At 44.0% G+C, this 20,654-nt stretch overlaps 1 protein-coding gene across 1 annotated transcript in view; it reads left to right on the forward strand.

Moving 5' to 3' along the window:
- The window catches only part of MSH3 (mutS homolog 3), a 756,380-nt gene that overhangs the window by 214,563 nt on the left and 521,163 nt on the right, over positions 1-20,654 (forward strand). Inside the window, exon 12 of the mRNA XM_053699713.1 lies at positions 20,197-20,261. Within this exon, the coding sequence (XP_053555688.1) occupies positions 20,197-20,261 (65 nt within the window). The remainder of the gene's footprint in view (positions 1-20,196; positions 20,262-20,654) is intronic.

The raw sequence follows: 20,654 nt of genomic DNA on the forward strand, positions 1-20,654 counted from the left end.
TTAAAGTTTTACTTACAAGCTACTAAAGATTTTCGTCAAACATCTGCTTTGTTTGTTGTCTTCTCTGGACAGAGGAGAGGTCAAAAGGCTTCGGCAACCTCTTTTTCTTTTTGACTAAGAAGCTTAATCCGCTTAGCCTATGAGACTGCTGGACAGCAGCCTCCTGAAAGGATTACAGCTCATTCCACTAGAGCTGTGGCTTCCACTTGGGCCTTTAAAAATGAGGCTTCTTTTGATCAGATTTGCAAGGCGACGACTTGGTCTTCGCTTCATATTTTTTCAACATTTTACAAATTTGATACTTTTGCTTCTTCGGAGGCTATATTTGGGAAAAAGGTTTTACGGGCAGTGGTTCCTTCCATTTAAGTTCCTGCCTTGTCCCTCCCTTCATCCGTGTACTTTAGCTTTGGTATTTGGTATCCCACAAGTAATGGATGATCCGTGGACTGGATACACCTTACAAGAGAAAACACAATTTATGCTTACCTGATAAATTTATTTCTCTTGTGGTGTATCCAGTCCACGGCCCGCCCTGTCATTTTAAGGCAGGTAATTTTTAAATTTAAACTACAGTAACCACTGCACCCTATTGTTCCTCCTTTCTCGGCTTGTTTTCGGTCGAATGACTGGCTATGACAGTTAGGGGAGGAGCTATATTACAGCTCTGCTGTGGGTGTCCTCTTGCAACTTCCTGTTGGGAATGAGAATATCCCACAAGTAATGGATGATCCGTGGACTGGATACACCACAAGAGAAATTTATCAGGTAAGCATAAATTGTGTTTTTCTATTGGAGAAAAATCTGATTTTGTGTCCTTGGAAAATGACTCTTGGAACATAAGCTGCTGTTCTAGAGGCTCCTCCTTTGAAATATGTTAGAAGGAAGAAACCATACAAACACAACTCGAATTGTTTTTTATTGCTTTTCCTTAAACTCTTCAACTCAATGAACAAGTTAATAATATTGAAAAATGTCTGTGCAAGCAAGGTTATACGCACTGTTATGACAAAGGTGCAATCTTATTTAAACAGCTTCTCTGCAGATAGCATGTTGTGAGGGAGCAGGTTCATGCTTTACAGTTTCAGTACTGTTAAAATCCAGTATAAGAGGATATCATAAGAGCTGCTAATAGAAACCCGTATTCGCCATCTTGTTTTAATAGCACACCAAACCGGAAACTATATATACTATAAAAAACAGTACTTGTCAAATATTAAATGTAACAATATATATCATTTTAAGCAATTGTGCCAAGTATGCCTATCATCTCAATATACAAATGGCATTCAGATAGTTAAGCAGTGGTGAGGATCTCACACATGTAAATCAATATTTCTTTTCATAAGGCAGGGAGAGACCACAACTTCATTCCTTACTGTTGGGAAATACAACACCAGGCCACCAGGAGGAGGCAAAGACTCCACAGCCAAAGGCTTAAATATCCCTCCCACTTCCCCTATCCCCCCCAGTCATTCTTTGCCTTTCATCACTATAGGAGGATGGCAGAGAAGTGTCAGAAGATTTGGATAGTCTGTTCCCTTCAAGAGAGGACTGGAGTTTTAAGTAATCATATAAACCTCTCAGTGAGAGTATTGATGAAAGTTAGAGCCTGGAGATGCAGGGAAAGTTTTTCTGTGAAGCCATACTGAGTGTTTATCAAACAAGTCCTAAGCAATCAGTGTTAACGCATTACACTGCTTGCTTTTCCACACACAGGTCCCTGTCAGAGCATCACTACAAGGCTGTCACACTTGAGAGGCTGTATCTGTTTCACAGCATGGATCCTGGAGAGTAAGTCTGTGTTATTTTAATAAAGCAAGGGCACCTTATATAGGGTCACAGTGTGACTCCTCTATACCTCAGTAGGATCAAGGGTTAATATCTCCTTAATGGGAGTTTATTGGGAACAGTTTGTGGAGTTTATATACTGCTTTAACATTTGTAAAGAACTTTTAGACTGTGTACTTTTGGCTGGAACAGGCAGGTTTCACTTTCATTTTATAAGTTGCACAGCTCCTAATAGCTTTGCACACTTTTTCATAGTAGGGTACGTCCTGTCTTGTTCACCTTGTGACCGGGTGCGGCTTCATTCACTTCCTTACAATCTTGCTGCAGACAGCACTCCTGAGGAGCGTTTCTTTGATAACTTGTCTGGTTCTAGGAGGTGGTGCGTGCCCCAGCCATTGGTTTTGTAAAGGTGCCTTTCTATATTTAAAACATGTATTTTGTATAGTTTTTCTTTTTACTGTGGGATTACATAACTACTATGGAGGACTCTGATAATACGTTAGGTTTCACACCTTCTGTAGTGATTAATAATACCTGCTTATATTGTGAGGAGGCAGTGGTTTGCCCGCCTGCTCAATTTTGTTCCAATTGCCTTGGTACTGTTTTAAAGTTTAAGAAGGGAGCTAAGTCTGCTATTAACCCTAGTGCAATTAGTCCCTCTGAGCCATCAACCTCTCAGGATTTTTTGACCCGAGAGATTACTTCCCTTTCTACCCTAACCGCTTCACATGCAGTTCCCCACGGCACAGCTATTTTTCCGTCTGGAGGGGGCCTTTTTCCTGCGGACTTTACTGCACAGTTACAATTGGTGGTGTCTGCAGCCCTGAGTGCCCTACCTATCTTTGGGAAACGTAAGAGAAAGGTTAAACACCGTTCTCCTGTTTTAGATTCATCTAATTTTCAACCAGATCTAGCGAGTTATGTCCCAGCTATCCGAGGATGAGTTAACCTCTGTGGCATCAGAGGGTAAACTTTCGGAGTCAGAGATTTCTATTACTAAATCTCCTCCGGCGGAGGAACCCTCCTTTAGATTTTAAATTGAACATCTGCATTTTTTACTGAATGAGGTCCTGTCTACGCTAGAGGTTACAGAGGCTAAGCTACTTGAGAAACCTAAGATCCCTAAATTGGATACAGTTTATTAAGACAGAAAGGTCCCACAAACTTTTCTGTTCCCAGTTCGTATGGCGAATATTATTAGTAACGAATGGGAAAGAATTGGAACATCCTTTTCTTCTCGGGTACTTTCAAAAAATTGTTCCCGGTCCCTGACTCTCAATTAGAGCTGTGGGGCTCCATCCCTAAGGTGGATGGCCCCATTTCGATGCTAGCTAAGCGTACTACTATCCCTCTTGAGGATAGCTCTTCCTTTAGAGAACCTATGGATAAGAAGTTGGAAACTTTTCTAAGGAGAATGTTCCAGCACGTGGTGCGACTCCCTGTCAGAACTTATCGAGGTGGAATCTCCCCTCGAGGATATTAAGGAGAGAATTAAAGCTCTAAGAGTAGCTAATTCTTTCATCTGTGATGCGAATATGCAGATTATTCACTTGAATGCTAAGGATTCAGGTTTTGCGGTCCTAGCCCACAGGGCTCTCTGGTTGAAGTCTTGGTCTGCGGATATGACTTCTAAATTTTTACTCCTTTCTCTTCCTTTCAAGGGGAAGATCTTATTCGGACCAGGTCTGGACTAATCTCTACGGTTACTGGAAGGAAAGGTGCCTTCCTGCCTCATGATAAGAACAGACCTAAGGATCGGCAGTCCTCTAATTTTGGCTCATTTCATTCCGACAAATCCCAAATATCTGAATCTTCATCCAAACCTGAGCAGCCCAAGAGCACTTGGAAGCCTGCTCAGTCCTGGAACAAGTCCAAACAGACAAAGAACAAAAGATAACAAATCGGCATGGAGGGACGGTCCTCGATCCGGGATCGGATTGAGTAGGGGGCAGGTTGTCACTTTTCTCAGACACTTGGTTTCAGAATGTACAGGATCCTTGGGTTCTGGAGGTCATATCTCAGGGATACCGGATAGGATTCAAATCTCATCCACCCAGGGGCAGATTCCTACTCTCCAGACTGTCTACAAGACCAGAGAAGAGGACAACCTTTTTAGATTGTGTACGGGATCTAGTCTCCTTAGGAGTAATTATCCCGATACCTGCATCAGAAAGAGGTCAGGGTTTCTATTCAAACCTCTTTGTGGTTCCCAAAAAGGAGGGAACTTTTCGTCCAAATTCTGGACTTGGAGTGCCTAAACAAATTTCTAAGTGTCCCCTCCTTCAAGATTGATACTATAAGATCATTCCTTCCTCTGGTTAAGGAAGGACAGTTTATGACTACCATAGATCTGAAGGATGCATACCTTCACGTTCCGTTCCACAGGGAACATTTTCAGTTCCTGAGATTCGCCTTTCTGTATTAACACTTCCAGTTCATAGCACTGCCGTTTAGCTTAGCTACTGCTCCAAGGATATTTATGAAGGTTCTGGGGGCTCTTCTAGCAGTTGGCAGAACCTGAAGTATAGCAGTAGCTCCTTACCTGGACGATATCTTGGTACAGGCACCAACGTATCACTTAGCCTTTCTTCTAAGTCTTCTTCGGTCACATGGATGGAAGATAATCTTTGTAAAGAGTTCTCTTACTCCACATACCACAGTGAATTTCCTGGGCACAGTTATAGACTCGGTGTCTATGAAGATCTTTCTAACAGATCAGAGACATTGCAAGCTAACAACAGCATGTCTTGCCCTCCAGGCCTGTTTGAGACCTTCAGTGGCCCAGTGTCTGGAGGTGATTGGAGTCATGGTGTCTTGTATGGACACCATTCCCTTTGCCAGATAACATCTCAGACCTTTACAGCTATGCATGCTGAGACAATGGAACGGCAACCATTTCGATCTGTCACAACAGATAGTTCTGGACAGCCTGTAGAGAGACTCGCTCTCTTGGTGGCTCTGTCAAGATTACCTGTCCCAAGGCACGTGCTTCTTAAGACCGTCCTGGGAGATTGTGACTATGGACGCCAGTCTATCTGGCTGAGGAGCCGTTTGGGGTGTCATGAAGGCACAGGGGCTGTGGACTCAGGAGGGGTCCACTCTTCCGATCAATATCTTTGAACTCCGGGCAATCTTCAATGCTCTGAGGGCTTGGCCCCTCTTGGGTTCGTCCCAGTTTATCAGATTCCAATCAGACAATATAACTTCGGTAGCCTACATCAACCATCAGGGAGGAACGAGAAGTTTCTTAGCGATGAGAGAAGTATCTCAAATCCTGGAATTGGTGGAGACCCACAACTGCACGCTGTCAGCGATCCACATCCCGGTTGTGGACAACTGGGAAGCGGACTTCCTCAGCAGGCAATCCTTTCACCCGGGGGAATGGTCTCTCACCCCGAGGTCTTAGCAGAGATATGCAGCAGATGAGGGATGCCAGAGATAGACCTCATAGCCTCCCGTCTCAATGCCAAACTACCCAAGTACGGGTCGAGATTGAGGGATCCTCAAGCTGTTCTAATAGATGCCCTAGCGGTTCCATGGAGGTTCAGACTCATATATCTCTTTCCTCCATTACCTCTTCTCCCTTGTGTGGTGGCCCACATCAAACAGGAGCAAGCATCAGTGATTCTAATTGCTCCATCCTGGCCGTGAAGGACTTGGTTCACGGATCTGGTGGGGATGTCTTCATCTCCTCCGTGGAGGTTACCTTGTCGCAGGGACTTCCTAATACAGGGTCCCTTCCTTCATCAAAATCTAGATTCTCTGAGGCTGACTGCATGGAGATTGAATGCTTAGTCTTAGCCAGGAGATGTTTCTCTGAGAGTGTCATCAACACTTTGATTTAAGCTCATAAGCCAGTTACTCAACGCATCTACCATAAGGTGTGGCGGACTTACCTGCACTGGTGTGAGGAGCGACGTTTTTCTTAGCATAAGGTTAAAGTTGCCAGAATTATTTTTTTTTTTTAACTGTCCCCTTTTTTTGGCAATAACATTATATAACACATGTCCATATACATCCACATAGCTGTGTATAATACATATAAGCTGGCATGTTAAATGCAATACATTTATCTGCAAGTCATATTATTAAATTTACTATCTAAATACTCATTAGTTGTGCAAATGGACAGATTGCAATGTAATCTCATTTAAAATATAAACGGGATGCCTCCCAAAATATATAGGCCACTCTTGGACCCAAATAAAAATATAAAGCTCGGGGCAGGGATTTAAATTATAAAGACTGTCACTTATGGACCTTAGACAAAACAATTAACTGGTATCAAATGCTCGGTAAAGGTAAAAAAGAAAAAAACAGCAAAGGATCAGGAAAAGATATTATAAGGCAATGTAAATAGTCGCCAATAGATAATTATACTTAGGGATACATTATGTAGATCTCAGATGTTAAACCACCTGGGAGCCAATGCAGCTACATGTTATGTTGTTCAGTGAATAGCGGAGTCTAGCCTAAAACATTGTAACTAAGTGACAGTTAGCTTCGGTGTATAAGGTACTCATGATATATAGGTTGTCAACCAAATGCAATCTATATTTTTTATGTAAAGGTAAAGTGTAATGTGATTAAAGACTCACAAATAGCTATTGGCTGCTGTAATACTAAATACTAATATGGTATTTAATGACGCTTAGTATGAGTGTAGATGCTGTTTAACCCGTCACAGTAGTAATATCTGCTACCTGTCTCACACACTTAATAATATTTCAGGACACAAATAGAAGTATAATTAGTACTACCAGGCTACACATAATCGCCCCAGTCTAAATACAACCAGATGTTTAGACAATAGAGTCCTCATGAATGGTTGAGTCCCTAAGGGTAAACACTGGTGGGTAGTAAAATGAGATTGACACAATTGTGGATCTACTATATAGTTAAGGGGTCTCGCGTGTTGCCAGACATTTTGTTCACATTTGTATCCGGGGTAAAATACAAAACTTTAACCCACCCCATCTCTCCGTTTCAATTCCACTGCTATAATGCATTTGCTAAAGGCAAATATTTCACCCTTCCAGAGTTGCCAATATTTCATGTCACCTCTTAGGAAGTCTCATGAGGTGCTGGAATAAGTTAGGTACGTGAAAGGTTGACAGGAAACAAGTGTGTCTCTGTACCAAGATTTGATGTCATCCATCGCAGCTGAGAGTATAGCACACCGCGGAGTAATAGATCCAGGTGGACCGTCTCATGCAGTCTCATGCGGTGTATCTAGGAAGGGAGGCGGAGCAGCATGGACCGTGTTCGGCGACCACTCATACACCTTTGCCACCATTAGATCTCGACTGCTCTCCATCTCCTGTAGATTAGGCTCAGCTGCCACTACCATCCGGCCCGTTGACCACCTGGGGCATCCATGCAGGTGCCTTATCGGTAAGTATGCAAGCATCTCCTTGATGGTTTTCTTGTTCCTCTGCGGTACTCTCTAGCTCTGCAGACTGACAGATAATATCTGTTTTTTTCCTTTAAATGCCTGGTGAATGGCCTTAGCAAGGCATTCAAATTGTTGCTGTAGCAGGGATCTGAGGGCAGATACAAGGAGATCCTCCTGGATTGTGATCTCATCTGGGGCATTGTACATTTTAGCTGTGCTGTGGTTTCGCTTCTCCTTAGCATGCCACGTAGGGCGCTGGCCATGCAACAATGGCACAGCAATTGTGAGGACAAATGAGTCTTCAGATATAGGGGAAGGCCTCAACGTAAAAGTCCGGTACTGAGGGCTGGAGAGCCGCGCCACAAACCAAAACCCTATCTCTTGCGTTAGAGTGCCTTCAGTCAAGTTTCTCCACCTTGTGAAATGACTTGTCGCCAAGATTTCAGCTGAAAGTAGGATAGAAGTGGTGAATGAATCAGGAGCTGAAGCTCAGTGCGACCATTAAGATAGCCGCTGCCCGGAAGTCCCCAGTTGCCAGGATTTTATCTTTTCTTCAGGATGGACTGGAGACGGGTCTTTCTGCTAGTTCTCTGAAGGGACAGATATCGGCTCTGTCGGTGTTGCTGCACAAGAGATTAGCTGAGCTTCTGGATGTGCAGTCCTTTGTTAAGGCTCTGACTAGGACCAGACCTGTGTTTAGAAAGTTGGCTCCGCCATGGAGTCTCAATCTTGTTCTTCGTGTGTTGCAGCAGGCTACGTTTGAGCCCATGCATAATGTTGACATTAAGCTATCTTGGAAGGTTTTGTTTCTATTGGCTCCGAGATTTCTGCCTTGCAATGTGACCCCCCTTGTTTTTCATGCAGATAAGGCGGTTTTATGTACTAAGTTATGTTTCCTTCTTAAGGTGGTGTCAGAGCGCAACATTAATCAAGAGATTGTTGTTCCTTCCTTGTGTCCCAATCCTTCTTCGGCGAAGGAACGTTTGCTTCACAATCTAGATGTGGTTCGTGCCTTGAAGTTCTACCTTCAGGCTACCAAGGAGTTCAGACAATCTTCATCTTTGTTTGTCATCTATGTGGGTAAGCGTAGGGGTCAGAAGACCACTACGTCTTCCCTGTCTTTCTGGTTGAGAAGTGTCATCTGCCTAGCTTATGAGACAGTTGGAAACAGCCTCCTGAAAGGATTACGGCTCATTACACTAGAGCAGTAGCTTCTTCCTGTGGTGCCCTCAGATTAGGGTCCGCTTCTTTTTTGTTCCATCCCGTTATTCCTTCAGTGTCCTCTGGAGCTTGGGTATTGTTTTACCAATAGTAAGGAATGAAGTTGTAGACTCTCCCTGTCTTATGGAAAGAAAACATAATTTATGCATACCAGATAAATTCCTTTCTTTCTTGGCAGAGAGAGTCCACGGCCCTGCCTGTAAGTTCTTTTTTTTGGCGGCTCCCTTTTTGTTTTTCTTCTGGCACCTTTATACCCTGATGTTCCTCCTACTTTTCATTGTTCCCTTGGCTGAATGACTGGGGGGATAAGGGAAATGGGAGGGATATTTAAGCTTTTGGCTGGGGTGTCTTTGCCTCCTCCTGGTGGCCAGGTGTTGTATTTCCCAACAGTAAGGAATGAAGTCGTGGAATCTCCCTGCCAGGAAAGAAAGGAATTTATCTGGTAAGCATAAAATTAATTAATTATAAAAAAAAATATCCCTTAATCATGCTAATAGGCCTCATCTGTTAAATGCATCTTAACAGATGAGGCCTATTAGGATGATTAAGGGATATTTTCTCGAAATGTCGCTGTAATTCTTTTTTGTACTTCCATGGGAGAAGAAGTTCAATAAATTTTCATTATATAGAAGGTGCTGTGGAGTCGTTTGTTTGCTACTGTAACTTAATGGCTATTGTATCTGTTAGTTTTGCGTGATCTCAGTTTTCTAAAAAAAGTAACTTTGCACACTGGTGGAAGGAAAAAAAACAAAACATTTTAGGAGCAAATCACTAATAGTTTGTGATCGACCCCTATGTATGAAAATGAAAAAAAAAATCATAAATATGTTTTTGAAAGTCAAATATTAAAAAAATATATTAATATCCCTATTTTATCCCTTTAAAATGAAAGATATTAATATCCCTATTCTCAGAATACATTGTTGTAAATTCTTTAATATTTCTGAAAATGTAGATACCTTGTTATCCTACACCAATGATGCCCGTTACAAAGATGGTCTTAGAACATTCTAAGGCGCTATAAGCAGTGACTTGCAGTGAGTCAGAGGCTGGTGAGGCACTAGATATGATATGCTGGAGAAACACATATACTGCGGGCCGCAAGTACCCCCAACAGGGCAAGTTTTAATTATCGCTGAACCAGTACATAGATTAAATAGTAAGCTGATGGTGAGAGCATGTTATTAACCATGATGTTACTGATCAGCTGATTATTTCACCTTTGCGCTGGTTCAGCTATAATGAAAACCTTACCTGTTGGGGGTACTTGAGGACCACAGTTAGATACATTGCACTAAAGCACCAGCTCATCTGTAATATGTTGATTACCTGATGTATAAAGCAGGTTGTAATACTGTGATCATATATTACAGCAGTGGAAAATTGTATTGCAAATTAACTTCAGAGAAAAACAAAACAAAACCTTTTGTTTAATAAATAAATTCAACAGTTTTAACTGTAACATATACTTCAATAATTAATTTCAACAGTTTTAACTGTAACATCTAACCAAAAGTTTTTTTCTATTTGAATTGCTTGGCTCCTCTCCCTTATTTATAAAGTCCATTCCATCGACTTCCATCAACGAGATACAGGATAAGATTAAGGCGCTGAAGATCGCCAATTTCATTTGTGATACCAATATGCAAATTATTCGCCTGAACGCTAAGGTGTCAGGTTTTTCCGTTTTAGCTCGCAGGGCTCTGTGGCTAAAGTCATGGTCCGCAGACATGACCTCTAAGTCGAGGCTGTTGTCCCTGCCTTTTCAAGGAAAGATTATGTTCGGTCCAGGATTGTATTTGATCATATTCAAGGTTATAGGAGGCAAGGGGGCTTTCCTACTGCATTATAAGAAGACTAAACCTAAGGGATCTACTTTTCATCCCTTTCGTACGGACAAGGCCCGAGCGCCAGCAGCCCGTCGCAGAAACGGAGCAGTCCAAGGGAACTTGGAAGCTGGCTTAATCTTGGAACAAGTCTAAGCAGAGCAAGAAGCCAGCCGAGATGAAATCGGCATGAAGGGGCAGCCCCCGACCGGTCCCTGGACCAAGTTGGGGGCAGATTATTTCTCTTCTAAGAAGCCTGGTTGCAGGACGTTCAGGACCCTTGGGTTCTGGTGTTGGTCACCCAGGGTTAAAGAATAGGGTTCAGATCCCATCCGCCCAGGGACAGATTCCTCCTGTCAAACCTGTCTTCAAGACCAGAAAAGAGAGAGGCCTTTCTAGAGTATGTGAGAGATCTCGCCTCTCTCTGCATTATTGTACCAGTACCCCATGCAGAACGGGGTCTTGGGTACTTTTCCAATCTTTTTGTGGTTCCAAAGAAGGAAGGAGCTAAAGTGTTTAAACAAGTTTCTGAGTGTTCCATCGTTCAAAATGGAAACAATCAGATCTATCCTGCCCCTAGTTTAAGAGGGACAGTTCATGATGACTAAAGACTCTGGGGGCGCTGCTTGCAGTGGCCAGATCCAGAGGAATTGCTATGGCACCTTATCTGGACGACATTCTAGTCCAGGCGCCGTCGCTCAGTCTTGCAGAGGATCATTCGAGGGCTCTTCTTCTTTTGCTCCAATCTCACGGTTGGAAGATCAACTCAGGAAAGAGTTCCCTGGTTCCCAGCAACAGGGTGAAATTCCTGGGCACGATAATAGACTCTATGTCCATAAAAATATTTTTCACAAACCATCGACGCAGGAAGCTTGCGTCCACCTGTCTTGTCCTTCAGTCCTCCCCATGGATGTGTATGGAGGTGATCTGGCTCATGGTTCCAAGCATAGATGTCATCCCATTTGCCAGGTTTCACCTCAGACCTCTTTAATTGTGCATGTTGAGACAGTGGAACGGCGAACATTCAGATCTATCACAGCAGATTTCCATGGATGCTCGGACTCGGATCTCCCTCTCTTGGTGGATCCATCCAGAGCAATTGTCCATGGGGACATCCTTCTTGAGACCGTCCTGGGAGATTGTAACCACGGACGCGAGTCTGGCAGGATGGGGAGCTGTTTGGGGTGCCAGGATGGCACAAGGAAAATGAACCAAGGAGGAGTCTCTCTTTCCGATAAATATTCTGGAACTCTGAGCAATCTACAATACTCTGAAGGCATGGCTTTCTCTGGGGTCATTCAGCTTCATCAGATTCCAGATTACCTTGGGGCTTACATAAACCATCAGGGGGGTACGAGGAGCTCCCTAGCCATGAGGGATGTGTCTCGGATCTTGGAGTGGGCAGAGTCCCACAGCTGCTCGCTCTCAGCAATTCACATTCCAGGTGTGGATATTGGGGGTTCAGCCTAGCTTACATTTCTCCTGTTAAGTGTGGTCAGTCCACGGGTCATCATTACTTCTGGGATATTAACTCCTCCCCAACAGGAAGTGCAAGAGGATCACCCAAGCAGAGCTGCTATATAGCTCCTCCCCTCTATGTCACACCCAGTCATTCTCTTGCACCCAACTAATAGATAGGATGTGTGAGAGGACTGTGGTGATTATACTTAGTTTTTATATCTTCAATCAAAAGTTTGTTATTTTAAAACGGCACCGGAGTGTGTTGTTCCTTCTCAGGTAGAATTTGAAGAAGAATCTACCTGAGTTTTTGGATGATTTTAGCCGGCGTAGCTAAAATTCATTTTGCTGTTCTCGGCCATTCTGAGGAGTGAGGTAAACTTCAGATCAGGGGACAGCGGGCAGGTTCACCTGCAAAGAGGTATGTTGCAGTATATTATTTTCTGAGGAATGGAATTGACTGAGAAAATACTGCCAATACCAATATAATGTAAGTTCAGCCTTAAATGCAGTAGTAGCAACTGGTATCAGGCTGTTTATGTATATATGTGTACACTTCTGTATTCTGGGGAATGGCACTTCTCTGGGTAATACTATATGCATATAATCTTTAGCCTTACTTGCAGTGGGAACGTCTAGCAACAGGCTGTTAATGGCATTTCATGATATTTGATTTTAAACGTTTTTGCTGGCATGCTAAATTGTTTAAATATCTGAGGTACTGGGTGAAAAATTGTTTTTGGGCACTGTTTTTCCACTTGGCTATCGTTTATTTTAATCTGAGACAGTTTACTGAACTTCCCTCACTGCTGTGAGTGAGGGGGAGGGGCCTATTTTGGCGCTTTTGCTACGCATCAAAAATTCAGTCAAAAGTCTGTTTCTCTTCCTGCATGATCCGGATCGTCTCTACAGAGCTCAAGGGTCTTCAAAAATTATTTTGAGGGAGGTAATCACTCACAGCAGACCTGTGAGATTGTGCTTTGACTGTGATAAAAAACGTTTATATTTTGTACATTTTTTTCTGCCATTAAGGGTTAGTTATCCATTGCTAATGGGGGCAATCCTTTGCTAAATTTATGCCTTTACTGGGAAAAATCTGATTGTTATAATTTTTCCAGTTCCTTATTATTAAACTGTCATAATTTTTTTTTTTTTTTTTTTTTTTCTGTGCTTCTTAAAGGCACAGTGCGTTTTTCACATTACTTGTAATTTGAGTGAAAAGTATTTCCAAGCTTGCTAGTTTAATTGCTAGTTTGTTAAACATGTCTGACTCAGAGGAATATCTCTGTGCTATATGTGCAAAAGCCAAGGTGGAGCCCAATAGAAATTTATGTACTAATTGCATTGATGCTACTTTGAATAAGAGTCATTCTGTACAAATTGAACATCATTCACCAAACAACGAGGGGGAAGTTATGCCGACTAACTTGCCTCACGTGTCAGTACCTGCATCTCCCGCTCGGGAGGTGCGTGATATTGTAACGCCGAGTACTTCAGGGCGGCCATTACAAATCACACTACAGGACATGGCTAATGTTATGACTGAAGTTTTGTCTAAATTACCAGAACTTAGAGGTAAGCGAGATCACTCTGGGGTGAGAACAGAGTGCGCTGATAATATTAGGGCCATGTCAGATACTGCGTCACAATTTGCGGAACATGAGGACGGAGAGCTTCATTCTGCGGGTGACGGATCTGATCCAAATAAACTGGATTCAGACATTTCAAATTTTAAGTTTAAGCTGGAAAACCTCCGTGTATTACTAGGGGAGGTCTTAGCGGCTCTGAATGATTGTAACACAGTTGCAATACCAGAGAAAATGTGTAGGTTGGATAAATATTTTGCGGTACCGTCGAGTACTGACGTTTTTCCAATACCTAAGAGACTTACTGAAATTGTTACTAAGGAGTGGGACAGACCCGGTGTGCCTTTCTCACCCCCTCCTATATTCAGAAAGATGTTTCCAATAGACGCCACCACACGGGACTTATGGCAAACGGTCCCTAAGGTGGAGGGAGCAGTTTCTACTTTAGCTAAGCGTACCACTATCCCGGTGGAGGATAGCTGCGCCTTTTCAGATCCAATGGATAAAAAATTAGAGGGTTACCTTAAGAAAATGTTTGTTCAACAAGGTTTTATATTGCAACCCCTTGCATGCATTGCGCCTGTCACGGCTGCAGCAGCATTTTGGTTTGAGTCTCTGGAAGAGACCCTTGAATCAGCTCCATTAGATGAGATTACACACAAGCTTAAAACCCTTAAGCTAGCTAATTCGTTTATTTCTGATGCCGTAGTACACTTAACTAAACTTACGGCTAAGAATTCCGGATTCGCCATTCAGGCACGCAGAGCGATGTGGCTAAAATCCTGGTCAGCTGATGTTACTTCTAAATCTAAACTACTTAACATACCTTTCAAAGGGCAGACCTTATTCGGGCCCGGTTTGAAGGAAATTATCGCTGACATTACAGGAGGTAAAGGCCATGCCCTGCCTCAAGACAGAGCCAAACCTAGGGCTAGACAGTCTAATTTTCGTGCCTTTCGTAACTTCAAGGCAGGAGCAGCATCAACTTCCTCTGCACCAAAACAGGAAGGAGCTGTTGCTCGATACAGACAAGGCTGGAAACCTAACCAATCCTGGAACAAGGGCAAACAGGCCAGAAAGCCTGCTGCTGCCCCTAAGACAGCATGAAGTGAGGGCCCCCGATCCGGGAACGGATCTAGTGGGGGGCAGACTCTTTCTCTTCGCCCAGGCTTGGGCAAGAGATGTCCAGGATCCCTGGGCGTTAGAGATCATATCTCAGGGATATCTTCTGGACTTCAAAGCCTCTCCCCCAAAAGGGAGATTTCATCTTTCAAGGTTGTCAACAAACCAGATAAAGAAAGAGGCGTTTCTACGCTGTGTACAAGATCTTTTACTAATGGGAGTGATCCATCCGGTTCCGCGGTCGGAACACGGACAACGTTTTTACTCAAATCTGTTTGTGGTTCCCAAGAAAGAAGGAACCTTCAGACCAATCTTGGATTTAAAGATCCTAAACAAATTCCTAAGAGTTCCATCGTTCAAAATGGAAACTATTCGGACAATCTTACCCATGATCCAAAAGGGTCAGTACATGACCACAGTGGATTTAAAGGATGCCTACCTTCATATACCGATTCACAAAGATCATTACCGGTATCTAAGGTTTGCCTTCCTAGACAGGCATTACCAGTTTGTAGCTCTTCCATTCGGGTTGGCTACGGCTCCAAGAATCTTCACAAAGGTTCTGGGCTCTCTTCTGGCGGTGCTAAGGCCGCGAGGAATTTCGGTGGCTCCGTACCTAGACGACATTCTGATACAAGCGTCAAGCTTTCAAACTGCCAAGTCTCATACAGAGTTAGTACTGGCATTTCTAAGGTCGCATGGGTGGAAGGTGAACGTAGAGAAGAGTTCTCTCTTACCACTCACAAGGGTTCCCTTCTTGGGGACTCTTATAGACTCTGTAGAAATGAAGATTTACCTGACAGAAGACAGGTTAACAAAGCTTCAAAATGCTTGCCGTGTCCTTCATTCCATTCAACACCCGTCAGTGGCTCAATGCATGGAGGTAATCGGCTTAATGGTAGCGGCAATGGACATAGTACCCTTTGCACGCCTACATCTCAGACCGCTGCAATTGTGCATGCTAAGTCAGTGGAATGGGGATTACTCAGATTTGTCCCCTACTCTGAATCTGGATCAAGAGACCAGAAATTCTCTTCTATGGTGGCTTTCTCGGCCACATCTGTCCAGGGGGATGCCATTCAGCAGACCAGATTGGACAATTGTAACAACAGACGCCAGCCTACTAGGTTGGGGCGCTGTCTGGAATTCCCTGAAGGCTCAGGGATCATGGACTCAGGAGGAAAGTCTCCTTCCAATAAACATTCTGGAATTGAGAGCAGTTCTCAATGCCCTTCTGGCTTGGCCTCAGTTAACAACTCGGGGGTTCATCAGGTTTCAGTCGGACAACATCACGACTGTAGCTTACATCAACCATCAAGGATGGACAAGAAGCTCCCTAGCGATGCTGGAAGTATCAAAGATAATTCGCTGGGCAGAGTCTCACTCTTGCCACCTGTCAGCGATCCACATTCCTGGAGTGGAAAACTGGGAGGCGGATTTCCTAAGTCGTCAGACTTTTCATCCGGGGGAGTGGGAACTTCATCCAGAGATTTTTGCCCAAATACTTTGACTTTGGGGCAAACCAGAGATAGATCTCATGGCGTCTCGCCAGAACGCCAAGCTTCCTTGTTACGGGTCCAGGTCCAGGGACCCGGGAGCAGTCCTGGTAGATGCTTTGACAGCTCCTTGGACCTTCGGGATGGCCTATGTGTTTCCACCCTTCCCGATGCTTCCTCGATTGATTGCCAGGATCAAACAGGAGAGAGCATCGGTGATTCTGATAGCGCCTGCGTGGCCACGCAGGACCTGGTATGCAGATCTAGTGGACATGTCATCCTGTCCACCTTGGTCTCTGCCTCTGAGACAGGACCTTCTAATCCAGGGTCCTTTCAAACATCAAAATCTAATTTCTCTGAAGCTGACTGCTTGGAAATTGAACGCTTGATTTTATCAAAGCGTGGTTTTTCGGAGTCAGTTATTGATACCTTAATACAGGCTAGGAAGCCTGTTACCAGAAAGATTTACCATAAAATATGGCGTAAATACTTACATTGGTGCGAATCCAAGAGTTACTCATGGAGTAAAGTTAGGATTCCTAGGATATTTTCCTTTCTACAAGAAGGTTAAGAAAAGGGTTTATCTGCTAATTCCTTAAAGGGACAGATCTCAGCTCTGTCCATTCTTTTACACAAGCGTCTGTCAGAAGTTCCAGACGTTCAGGCTTTTTGCCAGGCTTTGGCCAGGATTAAGCCTGTGTTTAAAACTGTTGCTCCACCATGGAGCTTAAATTTAGTTCTTAACGTTTTACAGGGTGTTCCGTTTGAACCCCTTCATTCCATTGATATCAAGCTGTTATCTTGGAAAGTTCTGTTTTTAATGGCTATTTCCTCGGCTCGTAGAGTCTCTGAGTTATCAGCCTTACATTGTAATTCTCCGTATCTGATTTTTCATTCAGATAAGGTAGTTCTGCGTACTAAACCTGGGTTCTTACCTAAGGTTGTCTCTAATAAGAATATCAATCAAGAGATTGTTGTGCCATCATTGTGTCCGAATCCTTCTTCAAAGAAGGAACGACTTCTGCACAATCTAGATGTAGTCCGTGCCCTGAAATTTTATTTACAGGCAACTAAAGATTTTCGCCAAACTTCTTCCCTGTTTGTTGTTTATTCTGGGCAGAGGAGAGGTCAAAAAGCTTCTGCTACCTCTCTCTCTTTTTGGCTTCGTAGCATAATACGTTTAGCCTATGAGACTGCTGGACAGCAGCCTCCTGAAAGAATTACAGCTCATTCCACTAGAGCTGTGGCTTCCACTTGGGCCTTTAAGAATGAGGCCTCTGTTGAACAGATTTGCAAGGCTGCAACTTGGTCTTCTCTTCATACTTTTTCCAAATTTTACAAATTTGACACTTTTGCTTCTTCGGAGGCTGTTTTTGGGAGAAAGGTTCTTCAGGCAGTGGTTCCTTCCGTATAAAGATCCTGCCTGTCCCTCCCGTCATCCGTGTACTTTAGCTTTGGTATTGGTATCCCAGAAGAAATGATGACCCGTGGACTGACCACACTTAACAGGAGAAAACATAATTTATGCTTACCTGATAAATTCCTTTCTCCTGTAGTGTGGTCAGTCCACGGCCCGCCCTGTTTTTTATGGCAGGTCTAAATTTTTAAATTATACTCCAGTCACCACTGCACCCTATAGTTTCTCCTTTCTCGTTTGGTTCTTGGTCGAATGACTGGGTGTGAGCTATATAGCAGCTCTGCTTGGGTGATCCTCTTGCACTTCCTGTTGGGGAGGAGTTAATATCCCAGAAGTAATGATGACCCGTGGACTGACCACACTACAGGAGAAAGGAATTTATCAGGTAAGCATAAATTATGTTTTTTCCACCGTTACCACTTATTCCTCGTGTGGTTGCACGCATCAAACAAGAGTGTGCTTCGGACATTCTGATTGCTCCATCATGGCCGCTGAGGACGTGGTTTGCAGATCTGGTGGGGATATCATACTCTCCGCCGTGGAGGTTACCCTGTCGCAGGGATCTGCTGGAACAGGGTCCCTTTCAACATAAAAAATCTTGATTCTCTGAGGCTGACGGTGTGGAGATTGAAAACCTAGTCTTGGCCAAGAGAGGCTTTTCTGAAAGTGTGATTGATACGCTAATTCAGGCAAGGAAGCCAGTCACTCGTCGCATCTACCATAAGGTGTTGAGTACCTATTTGTCCTGGTGTGAGAAGCATAGATATACTTGGCATAAGGTGAAGGTATTCAGAATTCTGTCCTTTCTCCAAGAGGGTTTGGAGAAGGGTCTTGCCGCAAGTTCCTTAAAGGGATGGTTTTCAGCATTATCAGTCTTGTTGCATAGGAGATTCGCTGAGCTCCCTGACATACAATTTTTTCTTCAGGCTCTGTCTAGAATCAGGCCTGTCTGTAGACAGTCTGCTCCCCCATGGAGCTTAAACTTGGTCCTTAAGGTATTGCAGAAGGTTCTGTTTGAGCCTATGCATTCAATAAAACATTAAGATTCTGTCCTGGAAGGTTCTTTTCCTGTTGGCCTTTGCATCGGCACGCAGAGTATCTGAACTGGCTGCTTTGCAATGTGAGCATCCTTATCTGTTTTTTCATGTGGATAAGGCTGTGCTTCGCACTGGTTTGGGGTTTCTTCCCAAGGTGGTGTCTAACCATAACATTAATCAGGAAATAGTGGTTCCTTCTTTATGTCCTAACCCATCTTCTTCTAAGGAGAGTTTACTTCATATCCTAGATGTGGTTAGTGCCTTAAAGTTCTATCTTCAGGCACGAAAGATTTCAGACTGTCTACAACTCTTGTGTTGTATTCAGGGAAGCGCAAGGGGCAGAATGCCTCTTCTACTTCCTTGTCCTTTTGGTTGAGGTGCTTGATTCGCTTGTCCTATGAGACAGCTGGACATAAGCCTCCTCAGAGGATCACGGCTCATTCAACTAGAGCTGTGGCTTCATCTTGGGCCTTCAAGAATGAGGCCTCTATGGAGCAGATTTGTAAGGTGGCTACGTGGTCCTCCTTACAGACTTTTACAAAGTTTTACAAGTTTGACGTTTTTGCTTCTGCTGAGCTATTTTTGGGAGAAAGGTTTTGCAGGCTGTGGTACCCTCAGATTAGAGTCCGCCTTTTACCCTCCCGGTTTCATTCAGTGTCCTCTAGAGCTTGGGTATATGTTCCAAACAGTAATGAATGAAGCCGTGGACTCTCCTCCCCTTTAGATGGAAAACATAAATTATGCTTACTAGATAATTTCATTTCCATCGAGGGGAGGAGAGTCCACGGCTCCCGCCCATAGCTCTGATGGGCGGACCCAAGTTTATTTTATCTTCTGATACCGTTTATACCCTGATATTTCTCCTACTGTTCCTTGTTCCCTCGGCAGAATGACTGGAGGATGAGGGAAGTGGGGGAGGTATTTAAGCCTTTGGCTGGGGTGTCTTTGCCTCCTCCTGGTGGCCTGGTTCTTAATTCCCAACAGTAATGAATGAAGCCGGGGACTCTCCTCCCCTCAATGAAAATGAAAGTATCAGGTAAGCATAATTTTTGTTTTTTACAAGTGTCAATTAAGCATTATGAGATGACCTGAGGGTCTGTGGGGCATGGGGGACTGGTTCAATCCTCATCGGCTTTCGAGCTGGTCATCTGGGACTCAGAGTTTCAGTGCGTCACACTCCGTAGGTTCTGATTCCTCAGGATTTTAATGTTTTCCTTACCCGCTTGGGTTGAGGATTGGAGGTTTTGGGCCTCTTTGCCGCCGTTTTGGGCGGTTTTGCCTTTTCAGGGCTATTGGACTTGTTCCTTTTTTGTGGACTCTTCCTTCTGGTTGAGATCTCTGGTCTTGGTCTTTTTTCTCCTTGGCGGGTGAGTCCGCTATATGGGAGGACCTTGCGGTATCCTCTGGGAGTTAGCGTTCCTTATTGGAATTATAAGCTATTTTTCTTATCCTAGCTCCGTCTAGGGGTTGTTTCCGAGGCTGGGATGCTATGCATTCTCTTTTCTTGGATGTTTTCCGCTGTTGGGGTGTCTGGGGCCATTCTTTTCCACCCTTTTCTATAGGGGCTGGTGGTTGGGGTCCTTTCGGTTCCCCTGTCTCTCAGACCTGTTGCTTGAGCTTGTCCGTTGTGGACTAGGACCTGAGATAAGTTGTGTCTCCTCAGATCAGGGAGGTCCGGTGAGCCTCTTTTGAGGTTCTGGGCCCCTTGTCCGGCTACGTGTGTTGGACTTGCGGCTTTGGATATCCTGAGTATACCCACTAGTTAGTGGATGTTAGCTGTCTGTCGATGGTGTTGGTCACCTATCTTTGGCTGTTTTTTTACTTGTCTGCAAGTGTTTTCCCTTTTTCAGTCATCCTGGTATGACTGCTGTGTGTAGGCTCAAAGGTGGCTTCTCTGTGGTTAACGCACGTGTTGGTGAGAATATTTCGATATTCTGAGTTCCTGGCGACTCAGGACTACGGTTTCAGTCGTTTTTCGGGGCGATTGCTCTATGTTTTTCAGAGAATTTTGCTTCTCTGTTCTGTTTCCCGGTTTCAACCTTGTGGTTCAGTACTGTCGGGGTCTGGGCGTGGCCTTCCCTTGTTTCCCGAACCCTTGGGGTCCCTGTGAGCATGGTTGCTTTTTGGGACTTTTCACTTTTATTTAGATCTTATTGCACCCTGTTTAGGGTCTTCTGGGAATCCTGGTTTGTTCCTCCATGTTCTCTCCCTTTTGGGAGTTTTCAGTTGTCACCCTTTCTATGAAGGGGTGTGTGGTTGAGGTTCATCCTTTGAGGATGGTATCTTCTGGAGGAGTGTTGACTCAATT

Source organism: Bombina bombina, chromosome 2 (assembly GCF_027579735.1).
Source record: "Bombina bombina isolate aBomBom1 chromosome 2, aBomBom1.pri, whole genome shotgun sequence".
Lineage (NCBI taxonomy): Eukaryota > Metazoa > Chordata > Amphibia > Anura > Bombinatoridae > Bombina > Bombina bombina.